This window comes from Cornus florida, unplaced genomic scaffold, assembly GCF_030987335.1.
Source record: "Cornus florida cultivar Cherokee Brave unplaced genomic scaffold, ASM3098733v1 CherokeeBrave_3.0.0_Hap2_Chr11, whole genome shotgun sequence".
In the NCBI taxonomy this organism is placed as follows: domain Eukaryota; kingdom Viridiplantae; phylum Streptophyta; class Magnoliopsida; order Cornales; family Cornaceae; genus Cornus; species Cornus florida.
In genome coordinates this window covers 88,603,532-88,619,354 of record NW_026775581.1, presented here as the reverse complement: position 1 = coordinate 88,619,354, position 15,823 = coordinate 88,603,532, and the positions used below count along the sequence as shown (strand labels likewise).

The 15,823-nt window shown below is 35.1% G+C and overlaps 2 protein-coding genes across 2 annotated transcripts; both read left to right on the top strand.

Annotated features, from left to right (window-relative positions):
• Positions 1-793: 793 nt before the first annotated feature.
• LOC132281158 (uncharacterized) lies at positions 794-6,482 on the top strand. The gene is made up of 7 exons (XM_059782888.1): positions 794-1,130; positions 3,161-3,249; positions 3,359-3,434; positions 3,827-3,876; positions 3,959-4,300; positions 5,704-5,742; positions 5,924-6,482. The coding sequence occupies exons 1-7, from the start codon at positions 974-976 to the stop codon at positions 6,095-6,097; spliced, it is 927 nt and encodes a 308-aa protein (XP_059638871.1). The 5' UTR covers positions 794-973; the 3' UTR covers positions 6,098-6,482.
• Positions 6,483-8,204: 1,722 nt separating this feature from the next.
• On the top strand, positions 8,205-9,474 carry LOC132281159 (glycine-rich cell wall structural protein 1-like). Its single transcript, XM_059782889.1, has one exon. It carries the CDS (start codon positions 8,563-8,565, stop codon positions 8,989-8,991), a length of 429 nt encoding a protein of 142 aa, XP_059638872.1. The 5' UTR covers positions 8,205-8,562; the 3' UTR covers positions 8,992-9,474.
• Positions 9,475-15,823: the final 6,349 nt, after the last annotated feature.

Here is a 15,823-nt window from a genome sequence, read left to right as displayed (position 1 = left end):
TTAGTCCTCAATTAAATAATAAAAAAAAAAAAACCAAACTCCCAAAAAATAAGCCTAACATATTTTTTTAATCCTAATTCTTCTATTATTTCAAAACCTTAACAAAAAGGGAAGAACTATACAACCTAACCCTAATATATTACTCATGAAAAAAAATATTTTTCTTAACTTAGAAGTTAATTTTAAAGGCCCACATCCTAAATTCTTAATCCTAGAATGCATGCTCCATATTCAATGAGCCTATTTAAATTTACTACTTCAATAACAAAGTGAAGTGCAAAAAACGAGCATGTTTATCAAGAAAGTAGAACTCATTTTAATTTGTGTGCTTATTTTTTAACTTGTGCACGCGCTTATTATTTTGCATGTTTGTAAGATTTTTCTTTTTTATAAATTTTGCGTGTTTGTAAGATAATGTTTCACCTTTGAATAAGCCCGAATTAAATTTGTATTACACAAATAGAAACAGAGTCCGTGTATATTTTTGACAAGATAATACAGGTTTCAACAATCAAAAATTGAACACATCGCTAAGCAACTTTTATATTCTTAACTCAAAAACTTTATCAAAGATAAGTTGAGTGACCATACCTAAGTAATTAAGTACCTCTTGAGTTGAATTATTAGGTGGACTAAAAATTATTCTCATCCACTAGTCTCATTTGACGAAATACGGGTAGGTACATCTCCTCGGCGGTTAAGTCCCAAAGACTACAAGGTATGTCCATATCATTTGGAAAAAGTGTAGGGCTAATTTAGTAATTTAGTTTCTCAACCATTAAAGCTACTCACGACTCGCGCGACCTTACACCACGCGTCTTCTTTGTGCAAGGACCCTTCCCCGACTGTAAATCGTCGTACTTTAGCTTTCAGAAAGAGAAGAGAAAAGTGGGCTTTAAGAGCTTTAAGAGAGAGAGGGTGTGCGGAGAGGTTTTAGGGTTTTAGAGAGAGAGAGGAGGGCTGTGGTTGAAGAATGGAGAATAACATTAGTGGTAGTGGCACTACTATGATTGTTACTAAACAGAGAATGAGAATAGAGAATCCATTTACTTTCAAAGTGGGTCAGGTATTTACCGGATTCGGCATCGGCTGTGGTCTTGGTATCGGTGTTGGTCGTCCTTTGAATTTAGGTATTACCTTTATACTCCCTCTCTCTCTCTCTCTATATATATATATATAATGTGTATATATGTATAAATCTTTATCTATATGAACTTAAACTGATTATCAGACCCAAAAATGGGGAAACCCCTAAATTCAGCCGCTAATGATTATGTGCTCTATTGTGTCGCACTTCTTTATTGTATCTGTGTTTAATTTTAGCTAGAAAATGTATATGCATTTTCAAATTTTGTGAATTGAATGTATGTAATTTCGTGTTAATTACTGTTTGGTTGGAATAATCAAGAACTAGATGAGCAATCTTTAAAGTTTTAACATTTGGTTTACATTACGGCACCATGGGTTCATTATCAGACAGATTAATGATCGTTGTAAGTTATTATATACATCATTTAATCTATGAAAGCTTGTTTCCATATATCAATTTATTTTGAGAATATGGTTGTTTGAGAAATTTGAACCCATTGCCACAGATCATGAATACTTGTGAGAGGGCATACATTTCTATGCATCAATTCTTTGTAGCAGTGATGGAGCCGGGGGTACAGTGAACATCATAAAATATATATATATTTTTTTTTCCTTCAAGAAAAAGATGAAGGCACCATAGGGCTTAAATCTAATCAAGGAGGTAGTTTAAGAAAGATAAATCCCTAGATTTGATAAAGGAAAATACATAGAAAGCCAAGCAGTTGTTTTTGGAGCTTGAATTATAGAATGACGGAGGGGCTGAAAAGCACTAGACGAAGGAATGGGTTCAAAGAACTTGAAAGTCGGTGAAATATAATAGAATGCCCAAATGCACACAAAATAGCTATATATATATATATATATATATATTATTTTTTAACTTATTAGATTTGATGCATGTACTTCATAAAGTTTTTAGTACATGTCAACTTCGATCGTGAATACTATTTTATATAAGTTATATAAAACTAATGACTTATACACATTTAGACTAATGTAACCCAACAAGTTGTAAGTGTATTTGTTGCCTATTTGTACGACTAATGTTGAGGGTAAATTGTGGTTGGGTTTCATTGATCTCGTATCACTGGAATATTTTCCTGAATAACACAATGCATGTATCTTAAAAGCTGGTTGCATGTGACTTGGGGCAACATACTTATCAGACTGAATTTCTCAAACAATGAGTTGAGGACAAGGTGGAGTATTCTGGCAAACTTATCGTTTGATGGAGTGTTCTAAATTATTGAATAGCTGTTAATAATTCCAAAGGAGAATTTTTATATAACAGCTATGTAGCTAGGCTTTATGGTCATAAGAATTGACTTGGTAAATGTAACTGGGACAAGGTTGTTGAACTGGTTGAGTGGATATACTCATTAAAAAATAGAAAGAGAAATGATAGTATTCATAAGAAAATAGCATTGATCCAAGATGAGATGAGAGAATGTCGTTCAAAATGGTTTCTTTGACTTGTAGTGAGGACGACCAGTGTGGCACTTGTGAGTAGTTATCATGAACTAAGTTGAAAAGGCTAAAAGGACAGAGGGAGACCAAAAAGAATGTTTGTCGAGGTGGTTTAGAAGACCAATATGTAGCCCTGGATCAGGTTGAAAGTTATAACTGAGTTCATGTAGTCAAGCCAAAGTAGTTGTGCAATAAGGTGTATCATTGATAGTCATACTATTTTGTGATCATACCACATAAGGTGCCATGAGTTTGAGCCCCTGGAGCTTCGACCTTTTTCAATATTATGGGTATTGTCTGTTTATTGAATTTCAAAGCTTTTATTGCTTCATCTAGTTTTATATTTTCCATCAACGCTGTGATTATTGATGAAATTTTTGTTGCAAGATAAAGGAATGGAAAGCTACTTTTTTCCTTGTAATTATTATTTTATTTATGAATATGTCAGTTGGATATGGTGAGTGGGTTGCTCAGGTTGTTGTTTTTTCTTCATTAAGACAACTATTCACCAGAAGACTTATAAAAAAAAAAAAGAGACCTATTCACCAGAAGCTTACATGATGTTATTTATATTTTCATTTTGATTTAAATTATGTATTAGGTGCAATACCAGTACTGAACCAAGTTATGAGTGCTACCGGAGGTGCAACATCTGCCTTATCTGGTGTCGCTGGACATGTTAATGCCTCCGTATGTTAGTTCTCTGGGTTTTTTGTGGAATTATTGTTTTTTATGTTGTAATTAAATTTTATGACTCCTCAAAACTTACTCTTTGTTACTATCTTTTTTCCAATTTTAGTTGAGGAAGTTGGGAGCAAAGAATATTGAAGCTGGCATTGGATGTGGAGTTGGTTTTGGCCATGGTTTTGGGGTTGGTATGTATGATGAAGTAATGAATGTTGTTTGAGTCTTATGTATGATATTGATGTTGTAATATCCATTTGTGTTATTATATGTATGCCAGAAATTTCCTAATAATTATCTAACCCTTGTAGAATTGGACTAGATCATGATGGAGCCCAAGCGCAACATGCCATGCGCACTTATTTTTTTGTGTTGACTCAAGGGATTAATTTTTAGACCTAAGTTTTAGATAGACTTAAGGGATTTTCCTTAATTTTAGACATTTCTTTTTAATAGCGATTGATTAGGTTTTACTTTAATTGTGTTCTATTCTTTTCAATTCTCTTCTGCATCAGATGCTCTAACACTAATACATCTAACATTCTGAATGTTAACAGCTAAAACATATATGTTCACTTGGCAGGTCTTGCTGTGAAGCCTGGGGTGGTGAATCAAATTCAATCTTGCCTCGTAGTACGTAGCATTTCTTTTTATCACATTTATATTACCTGCTATGGTTTCATTTTCATGTATCTAAAATTGAATCACCATAAAGCAAGCAGTTACAAAGATGATGATGAAGTTTGGAATTTCTTCCAACTCATCCCTCGGTCAAGGCATCCTTCCAGCATCGCTGCAAGGTGGTATGAGCATGATAAATGACCCCTCCAACCATAATCCAATTGGAAGTATTATGCAGTCAGCAACAAAAGTAGAGGACCACACATCTCAAGGCTTGGCGAAAGATGGAAACTCAAATGCAGGTTCTACTTATGAAAATTTTGAATCAAAAAGCCCTTATCCAGAATCTTCATATGGAAGCCGAACAGAAAAGGTTATTGGCAGTTTTATGCAGAATCCAATTTTGAAAGATGATGACAGCGCACTAAGCAAGCTGGTATGTGACAAAGCATACGTGTTTTTCCATTTGGTGCTTTGTAGAAATTTTGCAGGTTATTTTAACTGCTTTGAGAGGTCTAGAACTCCATTTCTCGGCATTGTGCTCAAGTTTCACATGGAAGCTTCTGCCGTTTGTTACTGCTTATGCCTTTACGAGACTAGATATCTGTTTCTATCACTACTCTGATTTCAGATGGAATATTTGTCTTATGTTATATGCATAGATTTTGGCTAGTGCATGGTTGTCAGGTTAAAATTTTCTAGTAAATACAATTTATTCACTCTTTCTTGCGCAACCTTTAAAAAACATGCCATTAGTTGCTTTGAGAAGTTTTTGATTCAAGTCTTGATTGGTTTTAGAAGCTCTAGAAGTTGCAGGAGCAGTAAATAAGTCTAGACCTACTGTTCTTTGTTAATAGACATGCACATCTTATTTTTCTTTTTCTAATTTGTGGATGGGCTACTTTAATGGAGTGTAGTCCTCTATCTTACCGTATCCCCAACTCAGATAAAGGAAAGATTTTTTTTAACAGTAAGTCAGATAAAGGAAAGAATTGATTATCTGTTATAACTACCTACAGACTTACCAGTTATGCTAGTTGTTACCTACTTTCGTATCATCTTCTCTATTAAGAGAAAACTGCATTTGGAGAAATAAAAACTATCCATATGGAACTTTTTGGTTCGATTACCATTTTGCGGATGTTTGAAATTTGTTACCATCACATCCTCCTCACATTGGGATTCAGAAACCATGATCTCAGATTTTAATTAGTTCTGTTAGTTGCTTAGACTTATGTTAACTTCAAACCTGGATTTTCCCTTCAAAGTTGTGGTGCTTTACTTCAGAAACTTCCACTTGTCCAATCATTCCATGAAACAGATGAAGCGTGCTTTTACTTGGGATTACAATTTTGCTGTGATATTTTTTGGTCCAATAGCTTTGGCTACAAAATGCATGGTGGGCCTTCACCTACCAATAACCCCTTAACCGCAGGACTCGGTCCCAGGTCTTGATATGACTGCATAGAGACTTTACCTGCTAGGCTTGCTGCCACCTTTATTATGTTGTCATGTTTGTTTTGCCGAAGTGCCATTTTTAAATTCATTTATGTTGCTTATATTTAGATATTTCCTTGAACAATTTGATTAGAATATTTGGAACTCGAATGGCTGCGTATTTGTATTTCATGGACAACGTAAAACGATTCCATGTCAGCATACTTGTAAAATACCATTTTAGTTTTAAGTATCATGCTCAATTATCATATGCAACACAATGGGATAAAAATACTCGAAAGTTTTCCTATTTTTTTCCCTCCTTTTTTTGGTTTATTTAAGTTAATATCATGAAGTGTAATATTAAATGAAATGCTAAATTATTGGTGTTTACTATTGCAGGCTGGGCGCTTGCAGTCAGAAAATAACGTGCTTCAGATGGTATGTTACATCTTTGTTATCCTTCTTTCACTGATGTAACTCATAAAAATATTCTTTCACTAAATTTCAGACCAATTAATTAAAGTGAGGTTATTTCCATAAGAGTCCCAGGAGGATTTTTGTTAATCCGTATTTTGTTCAATTGAAATTTGTTGAAACATGAAATTCCATGTACTTCCAGGTGTTGAAACACCAGCAAGTCATCGAGGAGCTTATGGAGGAAAATGAGAAGCTTCGCGGGATATTAGTGGAAGACCTGAAAATCCCACCCAGCAAGCTCCAAGCCAACTCAAGAAGAAATAAGTCTCCATGTACTGATTGCTACGAGTGTCGTAGAAAACAGAGGAAAAGATAGATTATACAACTATACTGCTCATACAACTTTCAAGTGATAGAATCATGGTGAGGGATCAAAGGTTATTTAGCAAAAGAAAATACTGCGGAAGTAGGAACCCAGAAACCCAGATTACCTCAACTTCAAAGAGATTCATTATGGAAAGAACCAAGCATTTGGATATGGAGCTCTAGATGTTGAAATGGACTTGTCCATGAGGTAATTCAACATTCCAGTTTAGGGTTTTTTTTTTCTCTCTTTTTTTTAGCTTTTCTTTGTTTCAATCAAGTTTCAATACTTGTTTTAACCTCAAGTCTTCAACTGTTCAAAAGTGAAGCAGAATGCATGTTTATTTGGCAGTGACTGCTGCTAACCATTTTCCTTGATACATGTATCCTTTGCACTATTGTTGTGTGGTGGCAGTTCTCTGTTTCAAGGATATGGGTTGAACAAAGGGTAGGGTGAAATTGGGCTTGCAATCAAGATGAGATTTTTAGGCTTGCCCTTTTAGATGTCCTAATAAATTGTACCTTGGTTTGTAAGATGCTTGGTCTTACAAGGACATTTATAAAATGATTCAAAAATAAATATATTAAATAGACTACTAGAGAGGGCATTACCAGTGGCCTAGTTGGTAGAGCGCCCAGCTCTCTGAGCAGGTGTGCTCGTGTTCGAGTCTCCTATCCCTAAATTTGCTAGGGAAAATTTAAATAAAAAAATAGTCTCCTTGAGAAATCAGCACATTTAGGTTAACTACAAGGGCAATCAACTATTAACTATCAATTGTTTTGAATAAAAAATTATTAGTAAATTTTTTAGAAATTGTGAAATATTAATTGTTAACCACAAAGCAGATCCGTACTTTTTTTGACAAGTACACACAGCAGATCCATACTTGAGTCCAAGAAAACAAATGACTTAATTAAAATAGGAAAAAGAGAGGTAATGTTGTAGAATTTAGAGAATTGCAAATTAACTTGGGACTGCTTAGTAAAAAGTTACTGATTATATTAAAGTGGTTAGCAAGTGGAAGATTCACAAATCATGCATGCAACTTAGTTATCAGTCCTTGTAGAGAGAAAAGGCAAAGATAAAAAGCTGTTGTTTGTTGATTCTCATTAGGACCCTTTAAAATGGAATCCAATGCCTTTTTTTATATCACATGTCATGAAAAGACAACCTTTTAACTTTGGCCCCAGAGAATAAAAATATAATGCATCAATTCTTTTACCAGTTCAAGCAGTTGCCAACCACAACATGCCAACTTACTTGCATAGTATTTATCATTTAGAGACTCTTTAATGGTGTATCATGATTCATGACTTGTTAGTTGAACTAAATATTATATATTTGCAGGTGGTTCATAACTATAGTGTGTCTATCACTCATTAATGTTGAAGCTGCTCTTATTACTTTAAACATTGGGTAGACTCAAAGTTGACTAGAAAGTAGAAAGCTTTTAGGGTTCTAGGAGGAGATGGGGTTGATCATCATGTGTCTCACAAAGATCACTATGTGTCTCAAGATGTTTAATGGAATGTTAAGTGTGTTATTTAATGTTGCGATAAAATATAGGTCAGAATTTTTGGCTCTCTCTCTCTTTTGTGGGTTAACACACCATGTGCATATCACTGTCTTGCTCATCTTCCTTTGTCTCAGATTAACCCCACCACTACCAACCATCCTCAACTCAGCCCTCCACCACTTAAAAGCATCCTCCTCCTTTAATCTTCTCTCTCTCTCTCTCTCTCTCTCTCTCTCACAAACACACACACACACACACAGAAAAGTCCAAAGGACACCTCCTCATGTCCAAAAGGCATATATATACTCCCACCCTTCCTTTCATCCACATAATTTTCCTCTCCAGCTTGCATTGCACCTAACTTTTTGTTCCTCTCATTCTCCACTCCCCACTATCCCTATTACATCCACTCATCACTCCTCCATCTATATCCCCCTCAACTCCCAACTACCCTTATGCCTACTTTATTTTGTGTGTGTGTGTGGCTAGTAGCTCTCATTGGTGGTTCAACATAGTTTTAATTTGTTAGCATAGTTAATGTGCCAAATGAGTCAATAAAAACAAAAAACTAAGATAACAATTTGGTTTTAAGTGGTCTAGAACTGAAAAGATAAATTTGTATCAGACACACACAAATAGATATATAGCAATTGATCAAACAAAAAAAAAACAAGAATCACAAAGTCTTTCTTATTCAACTAAGGTCAAAATGCTACAAAAGAGATGTAACATTTGAAAAATCTCCAACCATCCTTGTCTTCATCACAAATCACAAATGGAGCTCCAAAAATCAACCATGAAAATGGAAATGAAAGAGAATTAAAGAGAGAAACCATGGAAGTAAGAAAAAAAGAATACACAAATAATTATATAAATCTACAGCAAATTTAAGTAAAAGTTTTGAATCAATGACCGCTAGCTATCTTAAACAAGGATCGCAAGTCCTCCGAACAAAGCTAGCATGGCCATGCTACTTCCACTCATGAAGCCTCCTGAGCCAGGAGTTGAGGGCGCCGGTGTCTCTCCCGAAGAAGGCCCTGGGGATGGAGGAGGGCTCATTGAAGGCCCTGGGGATGGAGGAGGGCTCATTGGTGGCATTGGCATAGCGGGTGCAGGTGGGGAACTTATGGAGGGGCTAGGGGTCATGGTTGGAGGGGACATGGTTGGTGTCATCGTTGGTGGTGTCATCATCATTGGTGGTGGTGTCATCGTAGGTGGTGGTGTCATCGTAGGTGGTGGTGACATGGTGGGGGGTACAGCACTTGTCGACGGGGGCATTGTAGTTGGAGGCGGTGCAGCCATGGGTGGTGGGCTCGCGGCCATTGGAGGTGGCGTTGCAGTGGCGGTGGGAGGCATGGGGGTGGCTGTTGGTGCATATGTGGGAGATTGAGCAAGTGATGATGATGCCACGAGAGCGAGTGACAAGGTTACCGCAAGCATGGCACGTGTGAGAGCCATGACTCAGTGAGTCTGAAAAGTGAGGAATTCACAGAGAATGGGGGAGAGAGGGAGGTGTTTTATGAGGAAGAGGTGAAAGTGTGGTTGAGGCCGATATATAGAGGGAAGGAGAGTACAGTGTGGACAATTATCTTGCTATCCTTACCTCTGAGTGCATGGAAATTTTGTGCCATCAAGCATATGGGCTGACACGTGTGATAAGAAAACTGGCAAATTTTGTGGTTTAGCACTTTTATATTGTTTTGATATTTTAAGAACGAATACAAGAAAGTAATGTACATTCATAATTGAAAAAGTCAACCACAACTAAATTTCAAACTTGTTATAGAACTGTTTTTTTGTCATAAAATCCTAAGATTTTTTGTTCTATAATCTTTGCAAAAAAGTGTTATAATAAAACTTTTTTGTGTTTTGATTGATACGTGCAAATGTAAATTTCCTTAGAATTGCGTAATCACTTCCTTTTCCAGACTGTGACAATCATTATAGCCCATGACTAGCATAATTATCTCTCTTTGGTTCTAAAGTTACCCAAACATTGTCAAATTATTATTATTATTTTTATTTGAAACCTGAAACTCCTTTGGGTAAGGCCTTTTGGATTTATCCCAAACTATAAATCGAGGGTGTTGTAATTGGCCCCACAACGACAGTACCGGTTAAATCAAAGGTTATAATGGAGGTGTGTTAGAGCTCAAAACCGGGACATATTAGAACCCAGTCCCTTATCTTACCACCATCACCAAGCCCATGCGGCAAAAACATTACCAAATTCTCTCCTCCTTTTTTTTTTTTTTTTTTTTTTTTTCTTTCTAGTTGGTCACACACATGCCTCTAGGGGTGGCAAATTATGACACGAGACGAGTTAAAAAAGTTTGAATTTGGCATAAACGGGTTTGGGTCATAAAAGGGTCGACACGATTAACCCGTTTACTTAACCGTATTGGGTTAGAGTTGAGGGGTTCAACCCATGTAACACGTTTATGACCCATTTAACTCAATATGTTATAATCGTGAATATAACATATGTAATATGTTACCTATTTAAACCTAATTACTATGGATAGTTAAGTCATTTCAACATAAATTTTATGATTTTTTTTTTTTTTTTTTGAATATTTTATGTCAATTTTTTTCTATTATTTAGTATTTGATTAAATATTAAATGTCTCGTTTTGATAAACATGTCATTAAACGGGTTAATACGTTTACCTGTTGAATAAACTTACATTGACACGACACGAACATAACCCACGAATACGAATTGCCACCCCTGCCTCCACTGAAACTCGAACCCATGACCTCTCTTTGAGAAGTAAAGACTTGGTACTATTAGGCTACTAGCATGGTGGTGGTACCAAATTCTCTCTTCAGTCAATATGAGATTTGATACCAAATTTATATTCAATCAGAAAAGATTTTAGGCACTACCAAATTTATATTCAATCAGAAAAGATTTCAGGCACACTGGTGAGCAGGAGACAAACCTATTCAACCCCCCCCCCCGGCGCGCGCGCGTCTATTTGATAATTAATTTTTTTACCCTTTGATAATATTCTACTGTCAATATATTTAAGGGCGAATTGCAAAAAATTCTCCTTGACTATCTCTCACTTGTAAAAAACACTACTTATGAATTTTTTTAGCAAGAAACCCCCCTCAACTATACTGACAGGAGTATTTTAACTTAACACTTTGTAATTATTTTTTTAGGTAATTTTTTGGACCAAATTACCTCTCAACATTGTGGATTGGGTCATGAAAAAACCTGCGAATTTGGCAAATACGGCCAAGCCACTCCCCCTCTCTGTTCATTATGGTGCTGCAGTAAGATTTCGATAATAGATGAGAGAAATGTTGCAGTGCTGGTATGGAGAGAGAAAAAGTTGGGGGCGGTTGTGGTGGTGTTGGGAGAAAAAGTTGGGGAATTAAAAAAAACACTATTTATCTTCTTCTTCGCATCTTAAAAATATAAATTTATTGCAAACGTAACCTCTCTCCCTTTACTGTTGCACCCAAAACAAAACTAGGATGATGGATCATCCCCACCTACCCAACAAGGAATACTGTTGGTGTCAACTTGGAACCCCATAGAACCCACACACACACACACACATATATATACACAAATACAAACACTATTCATCTTCTTTGCATCCTTATGATAAAAAATAAAATAAATAAATAAATGAATCTTGCCCGACCTATCCTTTCTTTCTCTTTGTGTGTGTGTGTGTGTATAATGTGTCATTGTGTAAAAATTACATATTGTCCCCGAAAAATCAAAGAATTTCCAAAAGAAGCATTTGCAGGTGAAGAAACAGTTGATCAGCAACAAACGGGTTTGAATTAAACAGAGGGTTTGAAACCCAAATTCAAGAGAGTGTTTAACAAGATAAAAGTGAGGACAATGTATGATGAAAGTGAGGACAATGTAAAGCAAGATAAATAAATAAATAAAAGAGAGAGACAAAGAGAGGAAAAACAATTGATAAGCAGATAGTTTTAACATGTTATGTCAATAAGTTCATTACTTCTTTGAGTTCGCATTATAATAAGCTGTGGTTGAATATGTAATGGAATGGAACAAAAATCTGCTTTTTTCTGTTCTTTTTATTTTTAATATAAATAGAGTATGGAAGGCTACAGCATCTGAAACTTCTTGAAGTTCCAAGTAGTTAATCTAGCACTTGATTTTGATGAAATTCGTACCATTTTGATCATTCTTTGACATTCCCAATGGTGAATACGTCCAGTGACTCTGAAGGGATTAACTTCTGTTGCATCTCTTTCCCAAAATAATTCAATGGCAGCACAAGAAAAATGCAAATGAAGGCAGCAATTGAGAAAATTCGGATACTGTGCAGGAGCATTGCAGCAACTGGGTAAGTAAACAAAAAAAATTGAAGAAAACGGAGACTGATTTGACAAACATGCAAGGTAGATGAAATTAAACACATCCAAGGAAGATGTTTGCAGAGGTATCCAGTTCTTAAACAGTCGTGGCGTGAATGTGAATGGAGAAGAAGGAAGGATTGAACTTCACCAGATTTAATGGAGGACTGAACAATGACCCAATCCACAATGTTGAGGGGAGGGGTAATTTAGTCCAAAAAATTGTCCCAAAAAATTATTACACGCGTTAAGTTAAAATACCCCCTCAATATAGTTGAGGGGTTTCTCGCTAAAAGTATTCATAAAGGGTGTATTTTACAAATAAGTAATAGTTTAGAAGAGTTTTTTGCAATTCCTCCTATATTTAAAGTGGATTTTTTTTTTTTACTCATCGATATAGATAATTTCTGATTAAATAATTTTCTTGAATGTGTTGTTTTATAAACAATAAGTAGAATTTTTTTTTTTTATTTTTTTTTAACTTTTTTGAATAAATTCGTCAAGAAATGTCATACTTCAACAGGTGGTAGAATCATTTTCTTAAATGAATAACAATAAAGATGGAGCATAAATGGTGGCAATGATGTTTGTGGTTGTGATTGTGTGTGTATGTGCGTGTGTTTTTCCAATTGACTTGTAAAATTGAAGTCATTATTTTACAAACATGCAAGGTAGATGAAATTAAACACATCCAAGGAAGATGTTTGCAGAGGTATCCAGTTCTTAAACAGTCGTGGCGTGAATGTGAATGGAGAAGAAGGAAGGATTGAACTTCACCAGATTTAATGGAGGACTGAACAATGACCCAATCCACAATGTTGAGGGGAGGGGTAATTTGGTCCAAAAAATTGTCCCAAAAAATTATTACACGCGTTAAGTTAAAATACCCCCTCAATATAGTTGAGGGGTTTCTCGCTAAAAGTATTCATAGAGGGTGTATTTTACAAATAAGTAATAGTTTAGAAGAGTTTTTTGCAATTCCTCCTATATTTAAAGTGGATTTTTTTTTTTTACTCATCGATATAGATAATTTCTGATTAAATAATTTTCTTGAATGTGTTGTTTTATAAACAATAAGTAGAATTTTTTTTTTATTTATTTTTTTTTAACTTTTTTGAATAAATTCGTCAAGAAATGTCATACTTCAACAGGTGGTAGAATCATTTTCTTAAATGAATAACAATAAAGATGGAGCATAAATGGTGGCAATGATGTTTGTGGTTGTGATTGTGTGTGTATGTGCGTGTGTTTTTCCAATTGACTTGTAAAATTGAAGTCATTATTTTACAAACATGCAAGGTAGATGAAATTAAACACATCCAAGGAAGATGTTTGCAGAGGTATCCAGTTCTTAAACAGTCGTGGCGTGAATGTGAATGGAGAAGAAGGAAGGATTGAACTTCACCAGATTTAATGGAGGACTGAACAATGACCCAATCCACAATGTTGAGGGGAGGGGTAATTTGGTCCAAAAAATTGTCCCAAAAAATTATTACACGCGTTAAGTTAAAATACCCCCTCAATATAGTTGAGGGGTTTCTCGCTAAAAGTATTCATAAAGGGTGTATTTTACAAATAAGTAATAGTTTAGAAGAGTTTTTTGCAATTCCTCCTATATTTAAAGTGGATTTTTTTTTTTTACTCATCGATATAGATAATTTCTGATTAAATAATTTTCTTGAATGTGTTGTTTTATAAACAATAAGTAGAATTTTTTTTTTTTTATTTTTTTTTAACTTTTTTGAATAAATTCGTCAAGAAATGTCATACTTCAACAGGTGGTAGAATCATTTTCTTAAATGAATAACAATAAAGATGGAGCATAAATGGTGGCAATGATGTTTGTGGTTGTGATTGTGTGTGTATGTGCGTGTGTTTTTCCAATTGACTTGTAAAATTGAAGTCATTGGGAGGGGGTACTTGTAAAATTAAAGTCATGTTGCGTCATAAATGTCAAATGGTCCCAACACAAGAGCTTTGAGCCTGGCACAGTGGCGCCTCGTCTAACGTCTCCCTCACCAAACTCGTGACCATACCTTCGTCACAAGAAACACAATTGGGGAAAAGACCAAAGGGACCACCACAAATAGCCATTTTATTTGTAATATAGTGTGAAAGCAGTTCCTTAATACATATACAAAAATAATTATAAAAAATTACAAGTATTTAGTAAATAATGTAATAAAAAAATACAGTAATAATACTAGTCTTTATTCGTTAGTACTTCACAAATCACAACAATAAGATAGACTAGCAGGCACAAACCCGGGGCTGTCCACAATGTTTTTTATTTTTTAGTATTATAATATACCCCACTAATTTCTTCATTTTAATACATATACTTACAAAATTTCACTATTTCCCTCCCCTCTCACGGTTCGTCCCCATTAATTTCAAAACATATTAACAATTATAAAGACATATGTCTCTCACTATTTCCCTCCCCTCTCACAGTTCGTCCCCATTATAAAAACTAAAAATACATCTAATTGTTAATATGTTTTTTATAATAGGATGACATATCGAAATGCCTTCGAAAGGAGCGCTCAACATGGCACCGACAAATAATCTCCGTTGGAACCTTGAGGTGGTATCATTGTATCAAGCCCGCATTGCAAAAATGTGAAAATTCCGTGTGTGGTGTGCATAAGAGCCAACTGGCGCAATTTAGTGCCAAACAAGGACAGAGTAACACCTGGAATACTCTAGAACGTATGTACAACAATGGTCGTCTTTTCAGCCCGAGATCAGCGGATGTAATTTGAAAATACATGGAATCTGTGAGGTCATTATAGTCCTTTCACTCTCCAGCTGTCCATCTCTATTCTCCACAGCTGGGCAGCCTTGACCCCTTGTGTGACAGCAAGGGGATAACAAAAGGAAGACAATGTGACAGAATTATTGAATTGAATGGAATTGCCCAAATCCGCATATTTGCACACCTATTCACCAGTCTCTTTCAATCTTTTATTTTTACAATATACTATATATATGAATTTATAATCCTTACACACTATTTATACCAGATATAGATCTCACATCAAATATACACAAGAATTATAATCATAAGGACCAATAAACCATGCCACAACAACTAAGAGGGCTCGCTCTTCACAATGGGCTTTCAAAATATTGAACTTGAACATATGGCATCCAAAAGCATAATATAAAAAAATATATAAAAAAAAAAAAAAAAAAAAAAACAATTTAATCACACAATCATTGAACTTATCTAACTGTTCAACAAAAGTAACAATTTTCTTTGTGCATCATAAAAATGTTTTAACAGATTCAAGACTATTATTACATTCTATATAATTTTGTAAATGATTAGAGAAGCCAACACTGAGTTGGTAAAAGAGGGAATATGTTTTTCAATCCCAAAACCTAATGATAGAGATTGATGGAATGTCTCACATGGAACTGTCAAAGAAGAGATACAACAACTTTGATTGCTTCCAAATTCCAATCAATGATGAGAACCACATTTTGGGAAGTATAATGTTCACATGCCATTCTTTGGAAACTCTTAGCTTACTATTATTTACATAGTCCTGATCTGCCAAACAGCACATAACATGTCGCACACGGGCTATAACTGGTTGCAAATATAGAGGACTTGCTGCACAAAAATATCATCACCAAGGAAAACTTTTTAGGGCTTTACTATTATTCATAGACATTAGAGATAAACACATCTTTCCACTTCTCTAAAATGCTTCTGAAGCCATTATTGCATTTACTCATTATCAATAATTTTTCGACAAGGACAAATGGGGAAGAAAGGTACCGCAAGGACCACCTCAATATAAGTAATCGACCGCCCACAAGTTGATGCATGAATCAAAATTGTGAAATCGGTGAAAAAG

Excerpts from the sequence above, each read along its gene's own strand:
- LOC132281158 (XM_059782888.1), top strand. The coding sequence starts at position 974 with ATGGAGAATAACATTAGTGGTAGTGGCACTACTATGATTGTTACTAAA. Across the intron at positions 1,131-3,160 it reads TGGTCGTCCTTTGAATTTAG|GTGCAATACCAGTACTGAAC; the intron begins GTATTACCTTTA and ends ATTATGTATTAG. Across the intron at positions 3,250-3,358 it reads CTGGACATGTTAATGCCTCC|TTGAGGAAGTTGGGAGCAAA; the intron begins GTATGTTAGTTC and ends TTCCAATTTTAG.
- LOC132281159 (XM_059782889.1), top strand. The coding sequence starts at position 8,563 with ATGGCCATGCTACTTCCACTCATGAAGCCTCCTGAGCCAGGAGTTGAG.